Source organism: Artemia franciscana, chromosome 20, assembly GCF_032884065.1.
Source record: "Artemia franciscana chromosome 20, ASM3288406v1, whole genome shotgun sequence".
In the NCBI taxonomy this organism is placed as follows: Eukaryota; Metazoa; Arthropoda; class Branchiopoda; order Anostraca; family Artemiidae; genus Artemia; species Artemia franciscana.
In genome coordinates this window covers 26,456,296-26,478,060 of record NC_088882.1, presented here as the reverse complement: position 1 = coordinate 26,478,060, position 21,765 = coordinate 26,456,296, and the positions used below count along the sequence as shown (strand labels likewise).

General features: G+C 36.7%; 1 protein-coding gene across 1 annotated transcript in view; it reads left to right on the top strand.

Moving 5' to 3' along the window:
• The window catches only part of LOC136039966 (lysosomal alpha-glucosidase-like), a gene marked incomplete at its 3' end in the record, with an annotated part of 92,772 nt that overhangs the window by 21,594 nt on the left and 49,413 nt on the right, over positions 1-21,765 (top strand). Inside the window, 3 exon segments of the mRNA XM_065724002.1 lie at positions 3,211-3,500; positions 9,543-9,933; positions 18,471-18,622. Coding sequence (XP_065580074.1) covers positions 3,238-3,500; positions 9,543-9,933; positions 18,471-18,622 — 806 coding nt within the window.

Here is a 21,765-nt window from a genome sequence, read left to right as displayed (position 1 = left end):
ACCCCTGGGTTGATACGATCACCCCTGGAAAAAAAAAAAACAAACAAATAAACACGCATCTGTGATCTGCCTTCTGGCAAAAAATACAAAATTCCACATTTTTTAGATGATATTTAATAGGGTTTTCTGATACGGTGAATCTGATGGTGTGATTTTCGTTAAGATTCTATGACTTTTATGGGATGTTTCCCCCTATTTTCAAAAATTAGGCAAATTTTCTCAGTCTCGTAACTTTTAATGGGTAAGACTAAACTTGATGAAACTTATATATTTAAAATCAGCATCAAAATGCAATTCTTTGGATGTAGCTATTGGTATCAAAATTCCATTTTTAGAGTTTTGGTTACTATTGAGCGGGGTCGCTCCTTACTACAGTTCGTTACCATGAACTGTTTGAACAAACAGTTTGTGTTAATGAACTGTAAGGAGCGATCCGGCTCAATAGTAATTGAAACTTTAAAAACGGGATTTTGATATATCAAAAGAATTGGCTTAATATGCTGATTCCAAATATATAAGTTTCATCAAGTTTACTCTTACCCATCAAAAGCTACGAGCCTGAGAAAATTTGTCTGATTTTCGAAAAAAGGTTGAAAGACCCCCTCGATGTCACAGAATTGTAATGAAAATCGCACCATCGGATTTAACGTATTAAAGAACCCTGCTGTAGAGATTTGAAGCTCATATCTGCACAAATGTGGAATTTGTAATTTTTGCTAGAAGAAAGATGACAGATGCGTGTTCATTTGTCCTTTTGTTTTTTATGTTTTTTTCCAAGGGTGTTCGAATCGACCCACCTTCCTAAGCTGTTCGGTATTATGTGTTTCTGTTGTTTTTTTTTTTGCCTTTTTTCCTGCACATCCTTTTTTTTTTTATAGAGCGTGGTGTTTACCAAGTGACATATAGCGATCGGAAATTCTGTTGGTATGTCGGTCCCGGTTTTGCTAGTTTAGGCACTTCTAGATAAGCTAGGACGATGAAATTCGGCAGGTGTATCAGGGACCAAACTAGATTAAATTAGAAATAGTCGTTTCCCCGATCTGACTATCTGTTTGGGGGGGAGGGTATGAGTGGGGGACGGTTAGTTCGGAAAAATATGAAACAATGAGGTATTTTTAACTTACGAAGGAGTGATCTTAATGAAATTTCATATTTAGAAGGACCTCGTAATTCAGATCTCTTATTTTAAATCCCTACTGGATCCAGTATCATTGGGGGAGTTGAGGGGGACTGGGCTTAGAGTGGAGAGATCAGTGTGAAACTGGGTGGGAAGAATAAGCACAAGTCTAAGATATGTGACTGACATAACCGGACCGGATCTGCTCTCTTTGGGGGAGTTGAGAAGGGGGGGGGGGGGTTAATTCGGGAAAATTAGAAAAAATGAGGTATTTGTAACTTACGAACGGGTGATCAGATCATAATGAAATTTGATATTTAGATGGATCTTGTGCTTTAGAGCTCTTATTTTAAATCTTGTACAGATCCGGTGATATTGGGACAGTTGGAGGGGGAAACCGGAAGTCTTGAAAATTGAGGTATCTTTATCTGGCGAATGGGTGATCGGATCTTAATGAAACTTTATACATAGAAAGATCGTATGTCTCAAATGCTCCATTTTCAATTCGAATCGGATCTGGGGACATGGGTTCTGGAGGGGAAACAGAAATCCGGGAAACCGGAAATCTTGGAAAACGCTTAGAGTGGAGAGATCGGGATGAAACTTGATGGGAAGAATAATCATAAGTTCTAGATACTTGATTGAAATAATTAGAATGGATCCGCTCTCTTTGGGGAGTAGAGGGGGGGGGTGTTCGGAAAAATTTGAAAAAGTTAGTATTTTTAACTTAAGAACGGGTGACCGGATTTTAATGAAATTAGATATTTAGAAGGGTCTCATGTCTCAGAGCTCTTATAATAAATCTCGACCAGATCTGGTGACATCGAGGGGATTGGGAGGGGGGCTGGAAATCTTGGAAAACGCTTAGAGTGGAGAGATCGGGATGAAACTTGGTGGGTAAAATAAGCAATTGTCGTAGATACGAGATTGACGTAACCGGACTGGATTCGCTCTCTTTGGGGGAGCTGTGGGGGTCTAGTGCTTTGGCGAGTTTGGTGCTTCTGGACGTGTTAGGACGATGAAAACTGGTAGGCGTGTCAGAGACCTGCACAAATTGACTTGATAAAGTCGTTTTCGCCAATTCGACCATCTGGGGGGCTGAAGGGAGAGGAAAAATTAGAAAAATGAGGTATTTTTAACTTACGGGTGGATGATCGGATCTTAATGAATTTTGATATTTAGAAGGACCTCGTGTCTCATAGCTCTTATTTTAAATCCTGACCGGCAATAAGCCTCTGATTTTCCTTTTAATCAGTCTATTGATTCTTAGAATTTTGCTAGAGCTCATGCCATATGAGCTCTTAGCTCTTTCGACCTCGTCACAAGTGTCATATTAGCTCTTGTTTATTTTGCTCATGCTGCTACGAAGAGCTGCATAATTACAAATCAAAACTTTGTAGCTGTATTTTTTTCTGCCAAGATCAACCTGAAATTCGTAGAAATTCATTCCCGATGTATTGTTGCATGAATATTAAACTTATAGACTTAAAAAAGTATTTACTTCCTTGTGATGAACTGGGGAAAAATATTTCCTCGTTCCTCTCAAAACTTGACTTAATGCTTTTGCTCAGCAGGGTCGCCAGTGTAGAGGGAATGGTTGACAGCGCGTCCGCAATTACATCCCAAAACGTAATTATTTTATGAAAGTTTCGGCTCAATCCCTCAGCAGTAAGACAACACACGATATACTCTATTGCAACGATCGGAAACGTACTGGAATGCAATTATAGAAGTAGCCTACCTTAGAAAATTATCCGCTTCAGAAACTTGTTGTTGTACCTCACGCGATTCGCTGTTACACACACTAACCAATTATGTAAATCAAGGTATCATTTGCTATCATGGATCATAATTATTATATCATAATTAACTTTAAATAAACAGTTTAGATGCTGCATAAATTAAAATTACGAATCTTCTTTAGATTTTATTTAATTTGTCAACTTTTAAAGCGGTTTGTAGTGAGGTTTTTTTTATAGCATTAGAGGAAAAAAAAATGTTGTAAAATTCACATAGCCCAGCTATATATAGTGACTGAATATTTTTAAAATACGCCCTTCATTGTCATTTAGTCACGGAGTGCTCTTTTTCAGGTTTGTTGTCTACATGAAAAACTAAACATGGATGACGCATCGAAAATAGAGAAACATTTATTGGTGCAAAGCAAGAACTTCGACTCGTTTAACGACACAAGTATCTACACTATGCACTGGAATTTACGCCAAAGAGACAGAAACACTGTTGCCAGAAAGATCATTATTTGTGGCTTATCTTTGGCTTTTTTATTGCTTGCTCTGATAATTCTACGTGCTTTTGGAAAGAGTTTTCTTTGTGACAATTCCTATCTAAACAGCAATTGGAATGAAATACATGCAGAATTCGAGTAGGTTTTGTTACGCTTTGACAACAATTTTTTGACCCTAGTAGATGGCTTGATGCAAATTAAACATACATTTGGTAGTCTTTAACCGGTTATTTATTATTTTGTGACAAATATTTCAAGGAGACTTATGAATCAGTTATCTCAAATTAATCCTAGTTTCCTACTGGTTCATCATGTCTATATGCAGCCAATTTAGCCTTGCTGGTTTCAAAGTTGAGGTATCAAATTCCTAGTTTCAGCTTGTATGTTCCGCTTCAACTGTCAAACTGTTCTTGGTTCTTTGGTGTATCTCAGGCTATTCAAGTATCCTTAGAAAAAAACACATGAAATTAACGGTGAAAATAGGAAAAAGAAGCTTGATATCAAAAACTTTATACTCAGTCGTGTATGATTCTCTGAAGGATCCAGGGGGACCGGGGTACACCCGGCCCCCCAAGATTTTTCTGGTGCCCTCTTTCCCTTTTTTTATTTCTTTTTTTTCACTCATCTTTTTAGACCTAAAATTTATTAATTTGGTCAATATCCCCCCCCTAAGATTTTGCTCACTGACACCCTTGTCACTTTGGGCCTCCCCTAAGATTTTGCTCTAGATTTGCCCCTGGTATGATTCATTAGAATGAGCTATAACGTACCAAGGCAGTGGGGTTGCACCTGCCTATAGTGGCATTCAACGACAAGTTTGATGTCGTTCAACAAAAACAATGATTTGGTTTTTCTTTTTCTATCAATAAAACCCTGTAGCTGTTAACCCCTTGAAACTTTTAAAACGCTACGTTCCAAGAAGAATGTTTTCTTCAAAAATTGGCGATATTTTCTTTAAAGAAGGTCCCAAGTACAGTGTTTGTGCTTAGAGATAACTTTATTTTCTACATCCTAAAATACTGTCAATGTTGTTACTTCAAAGATGCGCCTTGTACAGAAGCTAATGTTAATCTACTTATCCTAAAATACAAAATATGTCCTTTTCTTAAGTTTATTTGATGATATGGACAATTTAACTCAGAAACGAATTATTTTTAGCCTCCTGAAACTTTTGTTTCGGCTCTAGCTGAACATACATTCTTTCATCCCGAACATTTTATACAATTTGATGAGGCTACAGATATTTCTAATGATAGAGGTTTTTGTCACTGGGCAAGGGAGGCTATAGAAATTAAAAAACATATATTTGCTAATCTTTCAATAAATAGAGACACAGGGAATTTAAATATTGACCCAATTTATGATTGTCTTTTGAAAAATGAACCAATAATCATTAAGGGAATTAAAATTTTACACAATCACCAGGGGACAAGATTACCTACTAGACCAAAAAGAGTTGCTTCAATATTACCTTACAAGAGGATTATTTCGCAACAGAATAGTTAACTAAGTTTCAATTTTCATATTTTTCCTCAGTTGTCTTGATGTTCTCATTGAAGTAACTCTAATAGCTTCTTTTCCCTACGTGGATCAGTAGCGACAATTGTATTTATTATTATTGGTGGTGGTCTTATTTGTTTTTAGTTTAGTGTTTTTCTTTTCTTTTTATCTTGTGCTGAGGACGCCTAGTTTGGATACAGGCGAAATATCCGTGTTGTTTTAGTTTTTTCTCTCTACTGGCCGTAGTCTCATTTGAGGTATTTTTTGTGTTTTTTTTTTATCTCTCTTTGTTGTTTATTCGCATGTCTGGCCAGTTTGGCTTAAGAACTTTCATATATATATATATATATATATATATATATATATATATATATATATATATATATATATATATATATATATATATATATATGTATATATATATAAACAACTCTCTCTCTCTCACTCTTTTCATTTATTTTCTCATTGTTTTTTTTTTAAAGAATATTGGAAAATTCTGCATTCCCCTTCATGGAAATTCTCTTCACTCATGATAAATTCCTCCGTGGAAAGATCCTCCCACGTAACCACGTAAAACAGGCTGATACTGCTTATATGTGCATTTAGTTTTGTAACCTTTCAGCTGTGCTGAACAAATCGATATGTCAAAATTTTAATTGAATGATTTTTGAGAAAAAAGGGACGTGTGAGTGGGGCTGGTTGCCCTCCAATTATTTTGGTTACATAAAAAAGGACCCTAGAAACTTTAATTTCCGTTCAAATGAGTCCTCTCCTGATGTTTTACGGCTATTGGTTCGGTATGTTCATCCCTGAGAAAAAAAACACATCTGTGATCTTTCTTCTGGCAAAATTAAAAATTTTGCATTTTTGCAGATAAGAGATTGAAACCTCTATAGAATAGGAAGCTATTCGTGCTTATTAGGTATTTCAATTGCAAACAAGAGAATTTGGAGAATTAATTGAGTATCAATTAGATATTAGAAGTAAAAAAGTAAAACCATTAAACAATTCCCAGAGGATGTAGCCCACCCCCCTTACTCCCTACCGACTTCAGTCATCAATCTTTTATCGATTTAACCTATCTAGTTATATTACAAATCTTATTATGAAAAGCACCAAGTCCAATTTTCTTTTTCAATAACTTCTTTTTTTTCATTCTGAAAATTATATTTAATGTTTAGCTATTTGCTTTTTTCCTTTTTTCTTATCTATTTGCTGATGTAGAGGGTCTATTCATATCCAGTCCACTTTCAAAGGTTTTTAAAAAAAAAAAATCTAATTTGGAAGTGATAGATTATTGAGAAAAAAACCTAAACATGAAGAAAAAAATTAAATTGAGCAAATGTTGTGAAATTGGAAATACAGAACATATTTACAATTTCGTAAATTAACTAGGTTCACTTATGATCTTGATGATAACGCTCTGAGGTCTGTGTCTAATATAGTGCGATATCAGACATTTTGAAGGCGGTATATTTGCATAAATACTAATTTGACACATATTGGGATGCGTAATGGACCAGTTATTTTCTTTTTTTTCTATTAGTTAGTTTTCTTTGATCGAATAATGAATCTATGCGTAATAACGTGAAAAATCACTAGATTTAGAAAAAACCTAGAAATTCCTTAAAAATCCAGGAGACTTTAAAAATCCAAAAACCCCTAAATGAAAAAGCCTTCCTCTAACAGACCTCAAAACTCCCTATTATAGGTGGGAAATCCCTAAAATGGAAACACTGGACACAATGCTGTCAATCTCAAGACATACACCATTTTGTGTTTTGATTCTTCAAACCTTGAATTTACCTTTGTTTTGAGATAGATGTCGCTGATGCATACACTGTTGGGACCAATACATAATGTTCCAATTTGGATTAAAGCGAAAAAATATAATGCACTATGTTTGCTACAATATTTTTCACCACAACTAATGAGATTTCAATATATTAATCTTATTTATAATAGATGTGTTATTCTACATAAGTTATAACTCTTGCTCTAATACTCCTCCCAACGGCTTATTCCTTCGGATACGCTATAAAATTATCGAAAACTCCAACGAAAAAATATAATGCAATATGTTTGCTACAATATTTTTCACCACAACTAATGAGATTTCAATATATTAATCTTATTTATAATAGATGTGTTATTCTACATAAGTTATAACTCTTGCTCTAATACTCCTCCCAACGGCTTATTCCTTCGGATACGCTATAAAATTATGGAAAACTCCAACGAAAAAATATAATGCAATATGTTTGCTATAATATTTTTCACCACAACTAATGAGATTTCAATATATTATTCTTATTTATAATAGATGTGTTATTCTACATAAGTTATAACTCTTGCTCTAATACTCCTCCCAACGGCTTATTCCTTCGGATACGCTATAAAATTATGGAAAACTCCAACGAAAAAATATAATGCAATATGTTTGCTACAATATTTTTCACCACAACTAATGAGATTTCAATATATTAATCTTATTTATAATAGATGTGTTACTCTACATAAGTTATAACTCTTGCTCTAATACTCCTCCCAACGGCTTATTCCTTCGGATACGCTATAAAATTATGGAAAACTCCAACGAAAAAATATAATGCAATATGTTTGCTATAGTATTTTTCACCACAACTAATGAGATTTCAATATATTATTCTTATTTATAATAGATGTGTTATTCTACATAAGTTATAACTCTTCGTCTAATGCTCCTCCCAACAGCTTATTCCTTTGGATACTGTATAAAATTATGGAAAGTTTTCTTAATTCTGGGAAGGATTTAACCCGGGGAGATTTAGTTAGTGGGGTGTATAAAATTCTTAGTTCTTGTGGAAAGTTTTATATTGGTAGAACTCACCAACAATTTATTGAAAGATATATTGAGCATCGCAACTCGATAGAAAAAACCCTACAGTTAAGAAAACCTCCTGAAACTTTTGTTTCGGCTCTGGCTGAACATACATTCTTTCATCCTGAACATTTTATACAATTTGATGAGGCTACAGCTATTTCTAATGATAGGAGTTTTTCTCAATGGGCGAGGGAGGCTATAGAAATTAAAAAAAACATATGTTTACTAATCTTTCAATAAATAGAGACACGGGGCATTTAAGTATTGACCCAATTATGATTGTGTTTTGGAAAATGAACGAATCGTCAATAAGTGAATTAAAATTTTACATAATCACCAGGGGAGAAGAATACCTTCTGGATCAGAAAGAGTTGCTTCAATATTAGCTAGCAAGAGGAATATTCCACAACAGGATAGTTAACTTAGTTTAATTTTTTTTTCATTTTTCCTCAGTTGCTTTGATGTTCTCATTGAAGTAACTCTAATAGCTTCTTTTCCCTACGTGAATCAGTAGCGACAATTGTATTTATTATTATTGGTGGTGGTTTTATTTGTTTTTAGTTTAGTGTTTTTTCTTTTTGTCTTGTAATGAGGATGCTTAGTTTAGATACAGGCGAAATATCCGCGTTATTTTAGTCTTTTCTCTCTACTGGCCGTAGTCTCGTTGGAGGTTTTTATTTGTTTTGTTGAGTTTTATCTCTCTTTGTTGTTTGTCCTCTTACATGTCTCTCAGTGAAAGAGCTAGAAAAAAACTTTCTTAACCTTAAATGGATCCCAGAAGCCTATAATAGGTGGACTAAATAGCAAAATCTGTAAACGGCCATCGCCGAAGATGACCTTGCTTTAACAGCATATTATTGTCCTAAGTCATAACAATAATACCAACGTTTTCAAAACTAAAAAATGGTGATTCAATAAAAAAATAAATTTGGGAATTTTCAACGTGATGTATCGTGTATATTGCGGCGAAATCGTGTTATATTATTACATGTTAAAATCGTAATGATCGAAGTACGAAAACTATGAAACTTGATCTAGCTGCTGTCTCTTGTGATGCAGCCGAACTTCCATTTTCACGATCCAGGTTTCGGTTTTCTATTGATAAATTCTGTTCTTGAAGATAGTGAGGCGAGCTAGGTTCTACTTTCAGATGTTAAATATAAATTTGCTCTACAATTTTCTTTCTGACTTTGCCAAAATATCTGCTTCGAGTAATAAAAAAAAAAATTAATGATGTCGCAGTCTCACTTTCTGCAATCATGCTCTTAATTTTCACCCATCCTTCTCCTTTTCTGATATGTAAAAATAGATTTTTATTTTTTTGTGCAAATAACTTCACAGTATGGCAAAATTGCAAGTTTATCATAGAAGAAAAAGGCATACCTCTCATAAAACCTTTCTCTTTGTTATTTGGAATACTTAACACGAGAAATAATATTTCTTAGAATGAAAAAGTAGTTACAAGTAAATTCGTTTTTAGGTTTATCTGGGGTTATCTAGAATGTAAAATTTATGCTTAAGTTAACCCTCACTGAAATATAAGCTTAAATTCGTGTCATTGGTTACGCAAACTTGTACTTATTGATCTGCGTAATTGCGCTTGGATATTTTTTTTTTTTGCTGGTTCTTGTAGGCTTCAATACTACGTGGCCCTTATTGGGAAAGAATAGTGGTTCCTACGAGGTTTTCATCAAAATAATAATTTTTTTCGATTAATATCAAATTTATTTTTTTAGATTAGCATTTTCTGTAAACTAGTAGAGGGAATGGAAAATCCGTGGCCAATCCATATTTTTAATGATTATGTTCTATTTTAGCTCACCTTTTAGACTCAATAGTCAGGGGTCCTCTGACATCGCTCTTGAACTGAAAACGCCTCTACCTCATCCTAAGCCAAGTAGTGAAGTCTGCTACGACGTACCTGAAGAATTAAGGTTCGATTGCTTTCCACTATCAGGTGCTTCTGAGGACAAATGCAGTGAGAGAGGCTGTTGCTGGAAATCAACCATCTCATCTTCCCCCGACTTAGGTGTTCCATTCTGCTACTATCCATCGAACTATGGGCTTTATAAATGGGACAATATTTCTCAGAACGAGAGAGGGGTTGCAGGAAACTTAGTTCTGAAGTATAGCTCGGGATATGTGGATGATATCTTAAATCTTGGAGTTGAAGCTTTCTTCGAAACCAACTACCGGCTAAGAATTAAGGTTTGTATGTTTCTTGAAGTTCTTTTAAAAAAATAGGAATAACCGCAGTGCTAATACATACAAATAGTAGGAATCAATGGTAGATAATTGTATGTATGATGAACTTGAGCTTTATTGATTTTCAGTTGGCTTCTCTTCTATATTAGCAACTAAAACTGTGAAAATAATCTTGAAAAAGTATTTATTTCACAATTACGGTCATTTAATGTTACGTAATATTAATGTTTCTTAATTAAAATAACATAGACCTGTCTATAGTTGTCCATGAAAAGTGACGTTAAATATAATTGAAAAACCGTGTTCTGTTATGATCAAAAGCTGTAAGCCTAGAACTTTTTAAGGAGACCCGAGATGGTCAATCGTTTTGATCAAAAGCTTCTGTCAGTTGATTGACGTATACTTCAATAATCCTTATATCGAACCTTCAATCAACTATTCAATCTTGACCAAAGCAAATTTCAAGTTTAATTTTAACTCACGGCCAGATTTTTAGTTTCAGTTTAGAGTCGGGTAGTGAAGGGTCTACCGTGTGTGAAATGCAGTCTAGTGTGAATGAATGAATGGATGACTGTATTTAAAGTCATTTTTCAGGCCGTATACATACATATACAACAACAAAGAAACTAAATCATGTAACACTCGACTTTCGAATTATAAGAGCCTTCGGGACAAAATTTCCCACCGCTACTATATTTATTTTCGACGTCGACTTCAAAGTTCCAAGAAGGGGCTGACGACCACCCACACAAAGAAAGCTCCCTCTTAGCTCATTTAGCCCCTGACACCTGAAAAGAAAATGGTCCAGCCCATCCAGATCACCGCAAATCGGGCAGGCATACCGCATTTCCGGGCGACACCTATTATTCCAAACACTATAAAGAGGGAGACAGTTTGCTCGCATCTGCATCCAAGACCTCAGGGATTCTTTTGGAATCCCTAATTTAAAGTATAACTCTTCACCTTAATTTTCTTTCACCTTATAGTAAGAACTTAAGCTTTCCGACTGTCTAAGGTCGTTCCACCATTTGAATTTCTTGGTCTTCCAGCCTTGTTTGGATCTCTGACAGAAAGAATTTGTGATCTGAGATTTGGTCATTTCCTCCATTCCATGCATACGATAAACCTGTGCTGTCCAGGAGTTTTTGACACGGAAGGGCCATGAAGATTTTTGTCCCAGGATAAGTAATTCATCATACGCTGCTCTGATGAATCTTGAAGAGGAACATTGCAGCGTTTTCAGCCAAAACTTAATTAATTGGATCTGTCTATGTTTTCTCAGGGAGAATAGTCCCAAAGCTCCCTTGATGAAAAGTGTGTGGGTTGTGACGTGCAGACCTAGCATTCGTTTATAATATTGTAGCTGTAGAGTTTTTAATGAATTTGCCACTTCTAGGCCCCATACTTCTCCTCCATAGTGGAGGATTGGCCTTATTTTTGAGTTGAACATGTTTTTGTGCATCTTTAAGTCACCTATTCCTGTCAAATTAGTGCTCCTGAACAGCGTTGCCATTGCTGCTTTTCCTCGGTTTGCCATCTTCGAAATATGATTGCTCCATCTTCTGTTCGATGTTAGATGGACAACCTTAAGGTTTAGGGATTCAGGTGCGAGCCCACTGTCCACCAAAATATAATCAGTAACACTAAAATTCAATCCGGAAATGGAAGTAAACTCACCGCATCATTTCCAAACCTTTTATTTCCAATGACTAGACCAAATTCTCCGCAAATGCCTAACAGCTTCCTTCCCCATTGGTTAACTTTTCTTTTCACATCTTGGCTCCTTCTTGGAATTTTGTAGCTTTCTGGAACCTGAAAAATACATGAACCGTCAGAAGCGATCTTGTTCAGGCTAAACACTTTTTAAAAGAGAAAATCCTAACATTTACATGGCCATCAACCAATAGAAAGAAAAAAAAGAAGACAGGAGAAGAAAGAAAGCAAATAGCATTGCTCAACCACATTCAACTTGATGTGATGCTTCGAAAAATCACAAAGAATAAACTACAAACTCACAAATACCTTTCTCTCACAACCACCCTCTAAAAAAACAAAATAAATAAACCGAAAAGCAAATAAGATGTTGCTTGAGAAAAAAATCTTTAATAAATAGCATGCTCCCCGAAACACAGAGGCTTTAAACTGCTTCTAAAACTAATTAATTTTCCTTCGTTTAGAACTGACTTGGTGATCTGTTGTAGCACCCTTGTTCAAAATAGAGAACGATGATCTTCGAGCTGCAGCACGATAGCTTTTTGTTTGTTAAAGAAAAAATCAAATAAATCGGAAAATATCTATATTCATATTATCAGATCTATAAGGAGCAAAATTTTTTACCCGCAAAAAAATTAACCAAATATATTTACGGTTGATAGTTTAATCTGAATGGCAACGCTTTCAAAATTGTCATTAAAATTTTTTGTTTTTGTTGTTGTTAAATCTAAAAAACAAGGTCTAAGTCCCTCTTCCCATAGATTCAAAACAGCTGCTTTATCTGTTTTTTGTTATTAAATCAAAGAAGTAAATTCTGCGCCCCTCTTCCCATGGATTCAAAACAGCTGCTGCAAATGTTTTTGTTGTTAAATCTAAAAAACAAGTTCTGCGTCCTTCTTTCCATAGATTCAAAATAGCTGCTGCATCTATTTGTTGTTGTTAAATCTAAGAAGCAAGTTCTGTGCCCCTCTTCCCATGGATTCAAAACAGCTGGTGCAAATGTTTTTTGTTGTTAAATTTAAAAAATAGTTCTGCGTCCTTCTTCCCATAGATTCAAAACAGCTGCTTCATCTGTTTTTTTGTTGTTAAATCTAAGAAGCAAGTTCTGCGCCCCTCTTCCCATGGATTCAAAACAACCGGTGCAAATGTTTTTTTGTTGTTAAATCTAAAAAATAGTTCTGCGTCCTTCTTCCCATAGATTCGAAACAGCTGCTTCATCTGTTTTTTTTTGTTGTTGTTAAATCTAAGAAGCAAGTTCTGCGCCCCTCTTCCCATGGATTCAAAACAGCTGCTGCAAATTTTTTTGTTGTTAAATATGAATAAAACAAGTTCTGCGTCCTTCTTCCCATAGATTCAAAACAGCTGCTTTATCTGTTTTTTGTTGTTAAATCTAAGAAGCAAGTTCTGCGCCCCTCTTCTCCTGGATTCGAAACAGCTGGTGCAAATGTTTTTTGTTGTTAAATCTAAAAAATAGTTCTGCGTCCTTCTTCCTATAGATTCAAAACAGCTGCTTCATCTGTTTTTTTGTTGTTAAATCTAAGAAGCAAGTTCTGCGCCCCTCTTCCCATGGATTCTAAACAGCTGGTGCAAAAGTTTTTTGTTGTTAAATCTAAAAAACAAATTCTGCGTCCTTCTTCCCATAGATTCAAAATAGCTGCTGCATCTGTTTTTTTTTGTTTTTTTTTTTTTGTTAAATCCAAGAAGCAAGTTCTGCGCCCCTCTTCCCATGGATTCAAAACAGCTGCTGCAAATTTTTTTGTTGTTAAATATGAATAAAACAAGTTCTGCGTCCTTCTTCCCATAGATTCAAAATAGCTGCTGCATCTGTTTTTTTGCTGTTAAATCTAAGATGCAAGTTCTGCGCCCTTCTTCCCGTGGATTCAAAGCAGCTGCTGTAAATGTTTGTTGTTCTTAAATCTAAGAAACAAGTTCTGCGTCCCTCTTCCCATGGGTTCAAAGCCGCTGCTGCATCTGTGTGGTAATTACAAGTGACGTTTTTTTTTCTTCCTCTACACAGAATATTTTTTGTCAAAGCAGTCTATTGTTCACACCATTTATAATAACGTACATTTTAACAGTATGTGTCAAAAATCAGGTGATAGTCGAAAATTGCTGGCTTCATATAAATGACGGTGAACAACCCATACTTGTAGGTATATTTGTGTCAAGAATGATACACGGGGTGTGAGTCATGTGTGGTAAAAAAGATGGGAGACATTTTTTTTTGCCTTGGACTCAGATTTTTGAGGATAAGACTATGTGAAACTGGACCATATGTAGGATTTATAAGTATCATTTTTTTTTTGGACGTTTGTGACTTGTTAGGAAGATAAGCTATCTAAGCAAATTATCCTTAAATTACCTTAAATCGCACAGGCCGGCGAATAAGGTTGGGTGAACATCCTGTAGATTCGCCGGTTGAGTGATGGAGGTGGAAGTGCGTTGTCTAGTTCCGTTGAGTAGATCCACTGGCCTCCCAGTGTAGTTTCCACTCCATCGCTGCCCAGTCTCGGTCAATTGCTTTTTTGAAGTTGTCAACAGTTTTGGACTGAACTGTTTCTTCACTAAGGGAATTCCACAGTGGAACAGCACGAGTTGAGAAGAAGTTGGAACGTTCTCTCCGTGAGCTTCTTTGTTGCTGGAGCTTCTTGGTGTGGCCCCGGGTGTGGCTAGAGAGCGACTTATTAAAAAGCCCTGGTGTGACACCATTCTCCAGCAGCTTGTGGGTCAGGATTGCATCTCCGCGTTTCCTCCTGTACGTCAGGGTTGGGAGCTTGAGTTTCTTGAGGCGTTCAGGGTACGAGAGGTTCTTACATTTGGTTGGTAGTTTTGTAGCCCTCCGCTGAACGCTCTCAAGGATCTTCTTGTCCACGACATAGTGGGGAACGGCAAGAGAGACTCCGTACTCAAGTTGCGGTCTGACCAGTCCTGTATATAGCTTCCTGATTGTCCTGGGAGATCTACTGGTGATATTACGTCTGATGAGACCAAGGGACCTGTTGCCTTTTGCAGCTAGGTATTTGCTGTGACTATGGAATTTCATTTTGTCATCAACAATGACCCCAAGGTCTCTTTCTTCGGTGACAGTTTCCAAAGTTATGAGCTTCCCAGTACGATCTGTCATTGTATATGTCATTCCTGGGTTCTTAGGGCCAAGATGTAGGACTTTGCACTTTTCAGCATTAAACTCGAGGGACCAGGAAGAGGACCAGTTGTTGAGGGTGTGCAGATCTGCCTGCAGAGCTGCGCACTGTTGGTTGTTTGCGACTGGGCCAAACAATTTCGAGTCGTCTGCAAACAGTTTAAGGTCATTTTGCACTGACTGGGCTGAGTCATTGATGAACATGTTGAAGAGGGTAGGTCCCAGTTTAGTTCCTTGCGGAACTCCGCTGAGCACTGGAGTTGGGTTTGACATGATTTGATTCCCCTCCTCATCATACATCATCACCCTCTGTATTCTATCCTTGAGAAACTGGATAATCCATTCCCTTACATCTTGGTGGAGTTGATAGAACTCTAGTTTCCTTTCCAGGTACGAGTGTACTACCTTCTCGAAAGCTTTGGCTTGGTCCAGCAAGAGTACGTCAACTGGAAGGCCTTCCTCAATCATCTTGGTGATTATGTCATATGATTGAATTAGGTTTGTCTCCACAGAGCGACCCTTCCTGAAACCATGTTGTCCATCGTATAACAGGCTGTTAGTTTCCAGATGTGCAACGATTGCATCATTTAAGACGCCTTCCATGACTTTTGATGGGACAGAAGTCAGGCTGATGGGTCTGTAATTCTGTGGTTTATCTTTCTGTCCTTTTTTGAAAACTGGCATGACATTTGCTGTTTTCCAGTCAGAGGGAATAGTTTTGGAAGCTATTGACATCTGGAATATTCTTGTCAGGGGTTCCGCTATTTCAGCTGCGGTCTCCTTCAGCAACCTAGGATGGATGCCATCGGGTCCCTTTGCCTTGGATGGGTCCAAAGTTTTTAGGCGCTTGTAAGTATCACAAGCTGTGAACTGGATCGGTGGCATAGGGTGTTTGATGTGGGTGGTTGGCATATCCGGTGGGGGGCATCCAGGGTCTTTAGAGAAATTTGACGAGAAGCATTGATTGAGGGTATCTGCCATTTCCAATGGGTCGGTTATTTTGGTTCCATCGCTGGAGGTAAAATGATGGATCGACCTGCGGCTTGGGTTGTTTGAAGTGACATATCTCCAAAACTTTTTTGGATTGGTTTTTGCCTCTAGTGCTATCGACTCCTCATATCTTATGGTTGCTTTTCTGGTCGCATTTCTCAGTTTGTTCCTGGCCTTTTTGTACTGCTCTAGATGGGCTGCACTCTCACAATTTTTATACTTTTTCCAAGCTTTCTTTTTCTTATTAATGACTTTTTTTAGCTGTGGTGACATATACGGAAGGGTTCTGGGACGTTCTGAGAAGTAAGTTTTCGTATGCTTCAACTCAAGACTCAGTAGTATGTCCTTGAAAAGCTCCCAGGATGCTTCAGTGTCTTGTTGCAAGGAGTTTTCCCATTCAATCTCTTGTAGGTCCTGGCGTATTTTCTTGTAATCAACAAACGTTCGTTTGATTTTGTTGGTTGGTATCTGATTCAAGATTATTGCACTCAGGATACAAAGATGGTCGCTTGCTCCAAGGGGGGGTAAATTTGCTGTTGACATAATTTTTTCGGGGTTGTTTGACAGAACGAGATCAAGGAGAGATGGAGTTTGATGATCTCTATGTCTGGTAGGGAACTCAACTGTCTGGACCAGCAGGTTATCAGCAAAGGCTTCAAGAGTTGGATTGGTATAGTTGTTTTGAAGAGTAAAGCCTAAACCATCGACCCACCTGGTGTCCGGCATGTTAAAGTCTCCTGTGATGATGACATTTTTGGGGTTACATATTGTCATTTCATTTATAATATTTGCCACATACTGAAATGATTCTTCGGAGCTGGGGGAGGAAGGGCTACGGTAAATCACGCCAATTCTAAACTTTTCAGACCCTACTGTCAATTCAACCAGGATAGACTCTACCCAAAAATAATTGGCACTTGTGAAAAAATCAATGTTATTTACCTTCAAGGCTGACTTGATGTATATGGCAACTCCTCTCCTCACATTGGGTCTGTCCAGATTCGAAATGACTGTGTATCCTGGTATCTGAATATGGCTATCCTCCAGTCTATTTTGAGAGTTTTTTGGGCAAATTTCACTTAAGCACACAACGTCTATATCTTCGTGAGCCAGCAACACTTTTAGCTCATTCAGCTTGTTTGGCAAGGAGTCAATGTTTGTTGACAACACTTTCATCACTTGTTTCTGTCTGCTTCTTCTTCTTCCTGAGCCCGCTGGAACTAGCACGTCATCGTTGGATGACGGACTTTCGTCTGCTTCGCTAGATGCTGCGTCAGTTGAATAAGAATCTGGCGAGTTGTATTCCGATTCAACAGAAAGAACGCAGCTAGTGTCAGATTTGGCAGTTTCAAAACTGCATTCCGATGAATGTTCTTGAGCTGATATGGAACTACTATATAATACACTGTTAAATGACACTAAACTACTATTTACATGTCTTTCGTCTGGCTGTGCATCTAGTGCTCCATCGCCCCCAATGCTGGGGGTGGAGCTCGCTGACCGTTTTTTGAAACGACTTTGCCGTTCCGTACTCCGAGGTCAGTCTCACCGTTTGCAATCCGTCTTTTAAGTTCCTCTGTAGCGCTCTTACGTTTAGCTCTGTCCTCTCGGGACTCATCGCTGTGGAACTGTATGTCTGCTTTCAGCTCGACGGATTTTTTCAAGATCTTTACCTTGGTGGCAATGTCTGTAACACTAAAAAGAATCGGGGGAGGGCGGTCTGGGACTTGCTGGGTGGGTGGTTTGTTTGCACCGAGTCTTTTCAGGTTCAGAATTTTGACGCCGGGGAGACTATAATCTGAGGCTAGGTGCTGGATCACAAAGTTTGTATCATCGTCTGTAGGTGAGACACCGTAAGCGATGAGGTTCAGTTTCCTGCGTTGTCTGTCCCTATCCTGCCTCATCACTTTTAGGACTTGGTCCTCTAGGTCAGTACCAACTTTTCCCTCCGCGACTAGTTTAGAAATTCTGCTATCGACATCAGCAACAGAACACTTAGATGCCATGTCTCTTTCAATGTTGGAGATCCGATCACTGAGTGGGTTTACTGCCTCGCTTATTTCTTTTGTGATACTGTCCTTAAATAAGTCGAACGAATCATCAAACTTTTTTGTGATTCGATCTTCAAACTCGGAAAGGAGGGTTTTTACTTGGTTACCAATGTTACTTTGATTGGACGACTGCGGTGCCCTGAGTTTGCACACTGGGCATACCCACTGGCAACCAATTCGCCTTGTCATCTTTGTGAAAAGATTGTACTCAGCTAGGGGCATCTCCAAACACTTTATACATAGCCAATTTTCACAAGAATCACATTCAAGGGCAGATGAGTTAGGGTCTAATGCTACCGCGCACGCTGAGCATTTGTCTTGGCCTTTAATCGGACTGTCTTTCTTCCGCTTAGATGACTGCGATGCCATCTGTGGTTCTTTCTCGAAAAGTCTGTATTTAGTTCGTACTCGTAGGTGGCAGCACTTTTATTCACAACCGCGGTTCTGGAAGTCTAACACTGGTCCATATTACACAGGAAAAGTTCTTTTTTCTGGTTCTACAGTTTTGGTTTAGTATATTTGCCAATTTTGTTCTTTGGTTAGTGTTCTATGTCCGCCACAATTCACTATTATTCACAGAGCAAAAAACAGCTGGTGTTTTGTGCTAAGTTCCTTCATCTCTAATACTTTTCACATCTTTTTAGATATATGACAGAGAAAACAGACGGTATGAACCTCCAGTGCCTGTAACAGAACCCAAAGATTTTGTTGAAGAGCTAAGCACTGAATATGAATTCAAGATAGACCCTAAGAAGACGGGTTTTGTTGTTAAAAGACGCGCAACGGGTGAGATCATGTAAGCGCTTTATTTCATTACGTCACTCCTGCCCACACTGATGGAAATAGTAATAGATAGTATCATAGCCTAGGCCACTTTGGTATGGGATAATCATAATAGTTAGTAATATAATATATTATAATTAAAGAAGAAGATAATAATAGATAATAGCTATAGAGTTTGGTCTTTTTAGGTGAAGTGTAAAAATTCCATTTTTGCGTCACTTCTGCCCATGCTAATAGAAATAGTAATAGTTAGTATCCTAGCATAGGCCGCTTTGGTGTCGAATAATAATAATAGATAGCAATATAATAGATAATAATAAAAGAAGAAAATAATAAAAGAAGAATAATAAAATATAAAGAATAATAAAATAATAAAAGAAGAAAAAAAGAAAAAGATAATAATAGATATTAGCTATGTTATCGAGTTTGGCCTTTTTAGGTGGAGTGTAAAAATTTTATTTTTACGTTATTCCTGCCCATACTAATGGAAATAGTAATAGATAGTATCCTAGCGTAGGCATATATGGTGTAGGATAATAAAATCAAGAGAATAATAAAATAACAAAGAAGAAAATAGAAGAAGATAATAATAACAGATAATAGCAAGGAGTTTGGCGTTTTTAGGTGCAGTGTAAAAATTTCATTTTGACGTCACTCCTGGCCATACTAATGTTAATAGTAATAGATAGTGTCCTAGCGTAGGCCGCTTTGGTGTGGGATAATAATACATAGCAATATAATAGATAATAATAAAAGAAGATAATGATAAAAAAAATAAAAGGAGAAAAAATTGTAAAAGAAAAATAATAAGATATAAGGAATAATAAAAAGAAAAAAAGAAAAAGATACTAATAGATATTAGCAATGTTATAGAGTTTGGCCTTTTTAGGTGCAGTGTAAAAATTCCGTTTATACGCCACTCCTGCCCATATTAATGGAAATAGTAATAGATAGTATCCTAGCGTAGGCCTCTATGGTGTGGGATAATAATATTAGATAGCAACGTAATAGATAATAATAAGAGAAGATAATAATAAAAGAAGATAATAACAAAAGAAGAACAAAGCAATAATAGAAGAACAAAACAATAATAGAAGAATTATAAAATCGAGAGAATAATAAAATAACAAAAGAAGAAAAAAAGGAAGATAATAATAGATAATAGCAATGTTATAGAGTTTGGCATTTTTAAGTGCAATGTGAAAATTTTATTTTGACGCCACTCCTGGCCATACTAATGGTAATAGTAATAGATAGTGTCCTAGCGTAGGCCGCTTTGGTGCGGGATAATAATAATACATAGCAAAATAGAATAGATAATAATAAAAGAAAATAATTATAGAAGAAGAAAATAATAAAAGAAGAAAAAAAGAAGAAGGTAATAATAGATAATAGCAATGCTATAGAGTTTGGCCTTTTTAGGTGCAGCAATCTACTCATAACCGATGTTGTGTTGGATCAACTCTTCCTGGGAGGGTGTAAAGAGGGAGGCCTTGAATAGATTAAGTTGGAGGAGGAGCGTGCGTAGCTGTGTTGGCCTCAGGCGGCTTGGTGCTGCTGTGAGTTATTAGTAGTAGTAGTACTAGTAGTAGTAGTAGTAATATGATGCTTGCATGATGGCTAGACTTATACATAATGTTATTGTAACTTGAATGTTGGCATTATTAATACAGGGCACTAGGGTATGTAGGAGAGCTTTTGTTGATTTTAGCAGTAAAGATTACCTTCTAACAGTATCAAAGACTGGTTCGAAGCTGAAGTTAAGGCGTGGTAACTACTTCTTAGCCAGCTTTGACTCTGAAAGAATATAGAGCCAGTATTGGAAAGGAATGTTCGAAGGAACCGTAGGATTTGTAATGGGAGACTTCAGGTTTTGATAATGTAGAAGATGTATAGACTTAGTTAAGGAAAACAGGTACGAAGAAGCCTAAGACGCCCTAGGGAGGAAAGTCAGAAATGATGCTAAATCTATTAGCCGAAAAGTTTTAATCTTGTAGAAGAGAAAAGGGTTTTTTCTAAGAGGAAAAATGTCACAAGAGTAGCGGAAAGGAAGGAAACCGGAGAAGGCATTAAGTACGTATTAAGCAAATATGAAGTGGTGCCTAGTTGAATTGCTAAGGATTTGTAGATGGTGCAAGATAAAATACTGGCATTTTGAGACTTGAGAGGCGGTAGTCCGTTCAGAGTGTTTATACTTGAAGATGGGTACAGGGCCTCGCTTTCCAATAATAAGTTGCTAAGAGGAGATGAAAGGGACGTATTTAAACTGTGAGCTATTGTTATAGAATTGCAGAGAATGATATAGAAAATTATGAGAATTGTTTAATTAGAAATGTATTTCATAAGGAGGAGCTAGAGGTACTCAATAGATTTAAAAATAAAGAGACTTTAAGCCCTGATATTATGGTAAATGAATATTTGACCTATGGGGGTTGCAAAGCTAGGGGTGAGATGCTAAAAACTACGAGCATGATTCTTTGATAAAGAAGAAGTAGCTTGTGATTTTAGAAAACTTGAATGAAATCCCTTTGCAACAAAGGCGATATAGCAGTGGATGTAGTAATTGTAGAGGCATTAGCTTGATTTTGGTTGGAAACAAATTGCTTAGGATGATAATGTTTATTAGATTAACATACAGTGTAGATTTAGTTTTAAGAGAAGAATAGTTCATTGATTGAAAGTGGAGAAGGTGTGTTGACCAAATCTGCACGCTTAGATTATTTAATCAGAAGCATATGAATTATTCACCCCATTTATACCTGATAATTAATTCCCAAAAAGTCTTCGTAAATTTTCTATCCTTGTATGGTATAGGGGATGAGTACGTTAAAGCTATTAGAGCTAAAAATGAGAAAAGTATTGCTTCAGCTAAATTAGGCATCGAGATTATTTTTTGGCTCAGTATGGAAGTAAACATAGGTGGCTTTTAAGTAGGTATATATTTTCGCTTTTAAAAAATAATTGAAATACAAAAAAAATAAGGCCTGCTTAAATAAAATCGAGGTCTATTCCAATAATCTTTCATAGTTACTAAAATTCGATTTTAATAAGTTAAAATACAACTCAATTGAGCCCTGATTTCAATCGTTGTTGTGTCGCTAGGTAAGGCTGCCCAAATCAGTGGCACTACTACTACAACTACTAGTGACTCTTTGC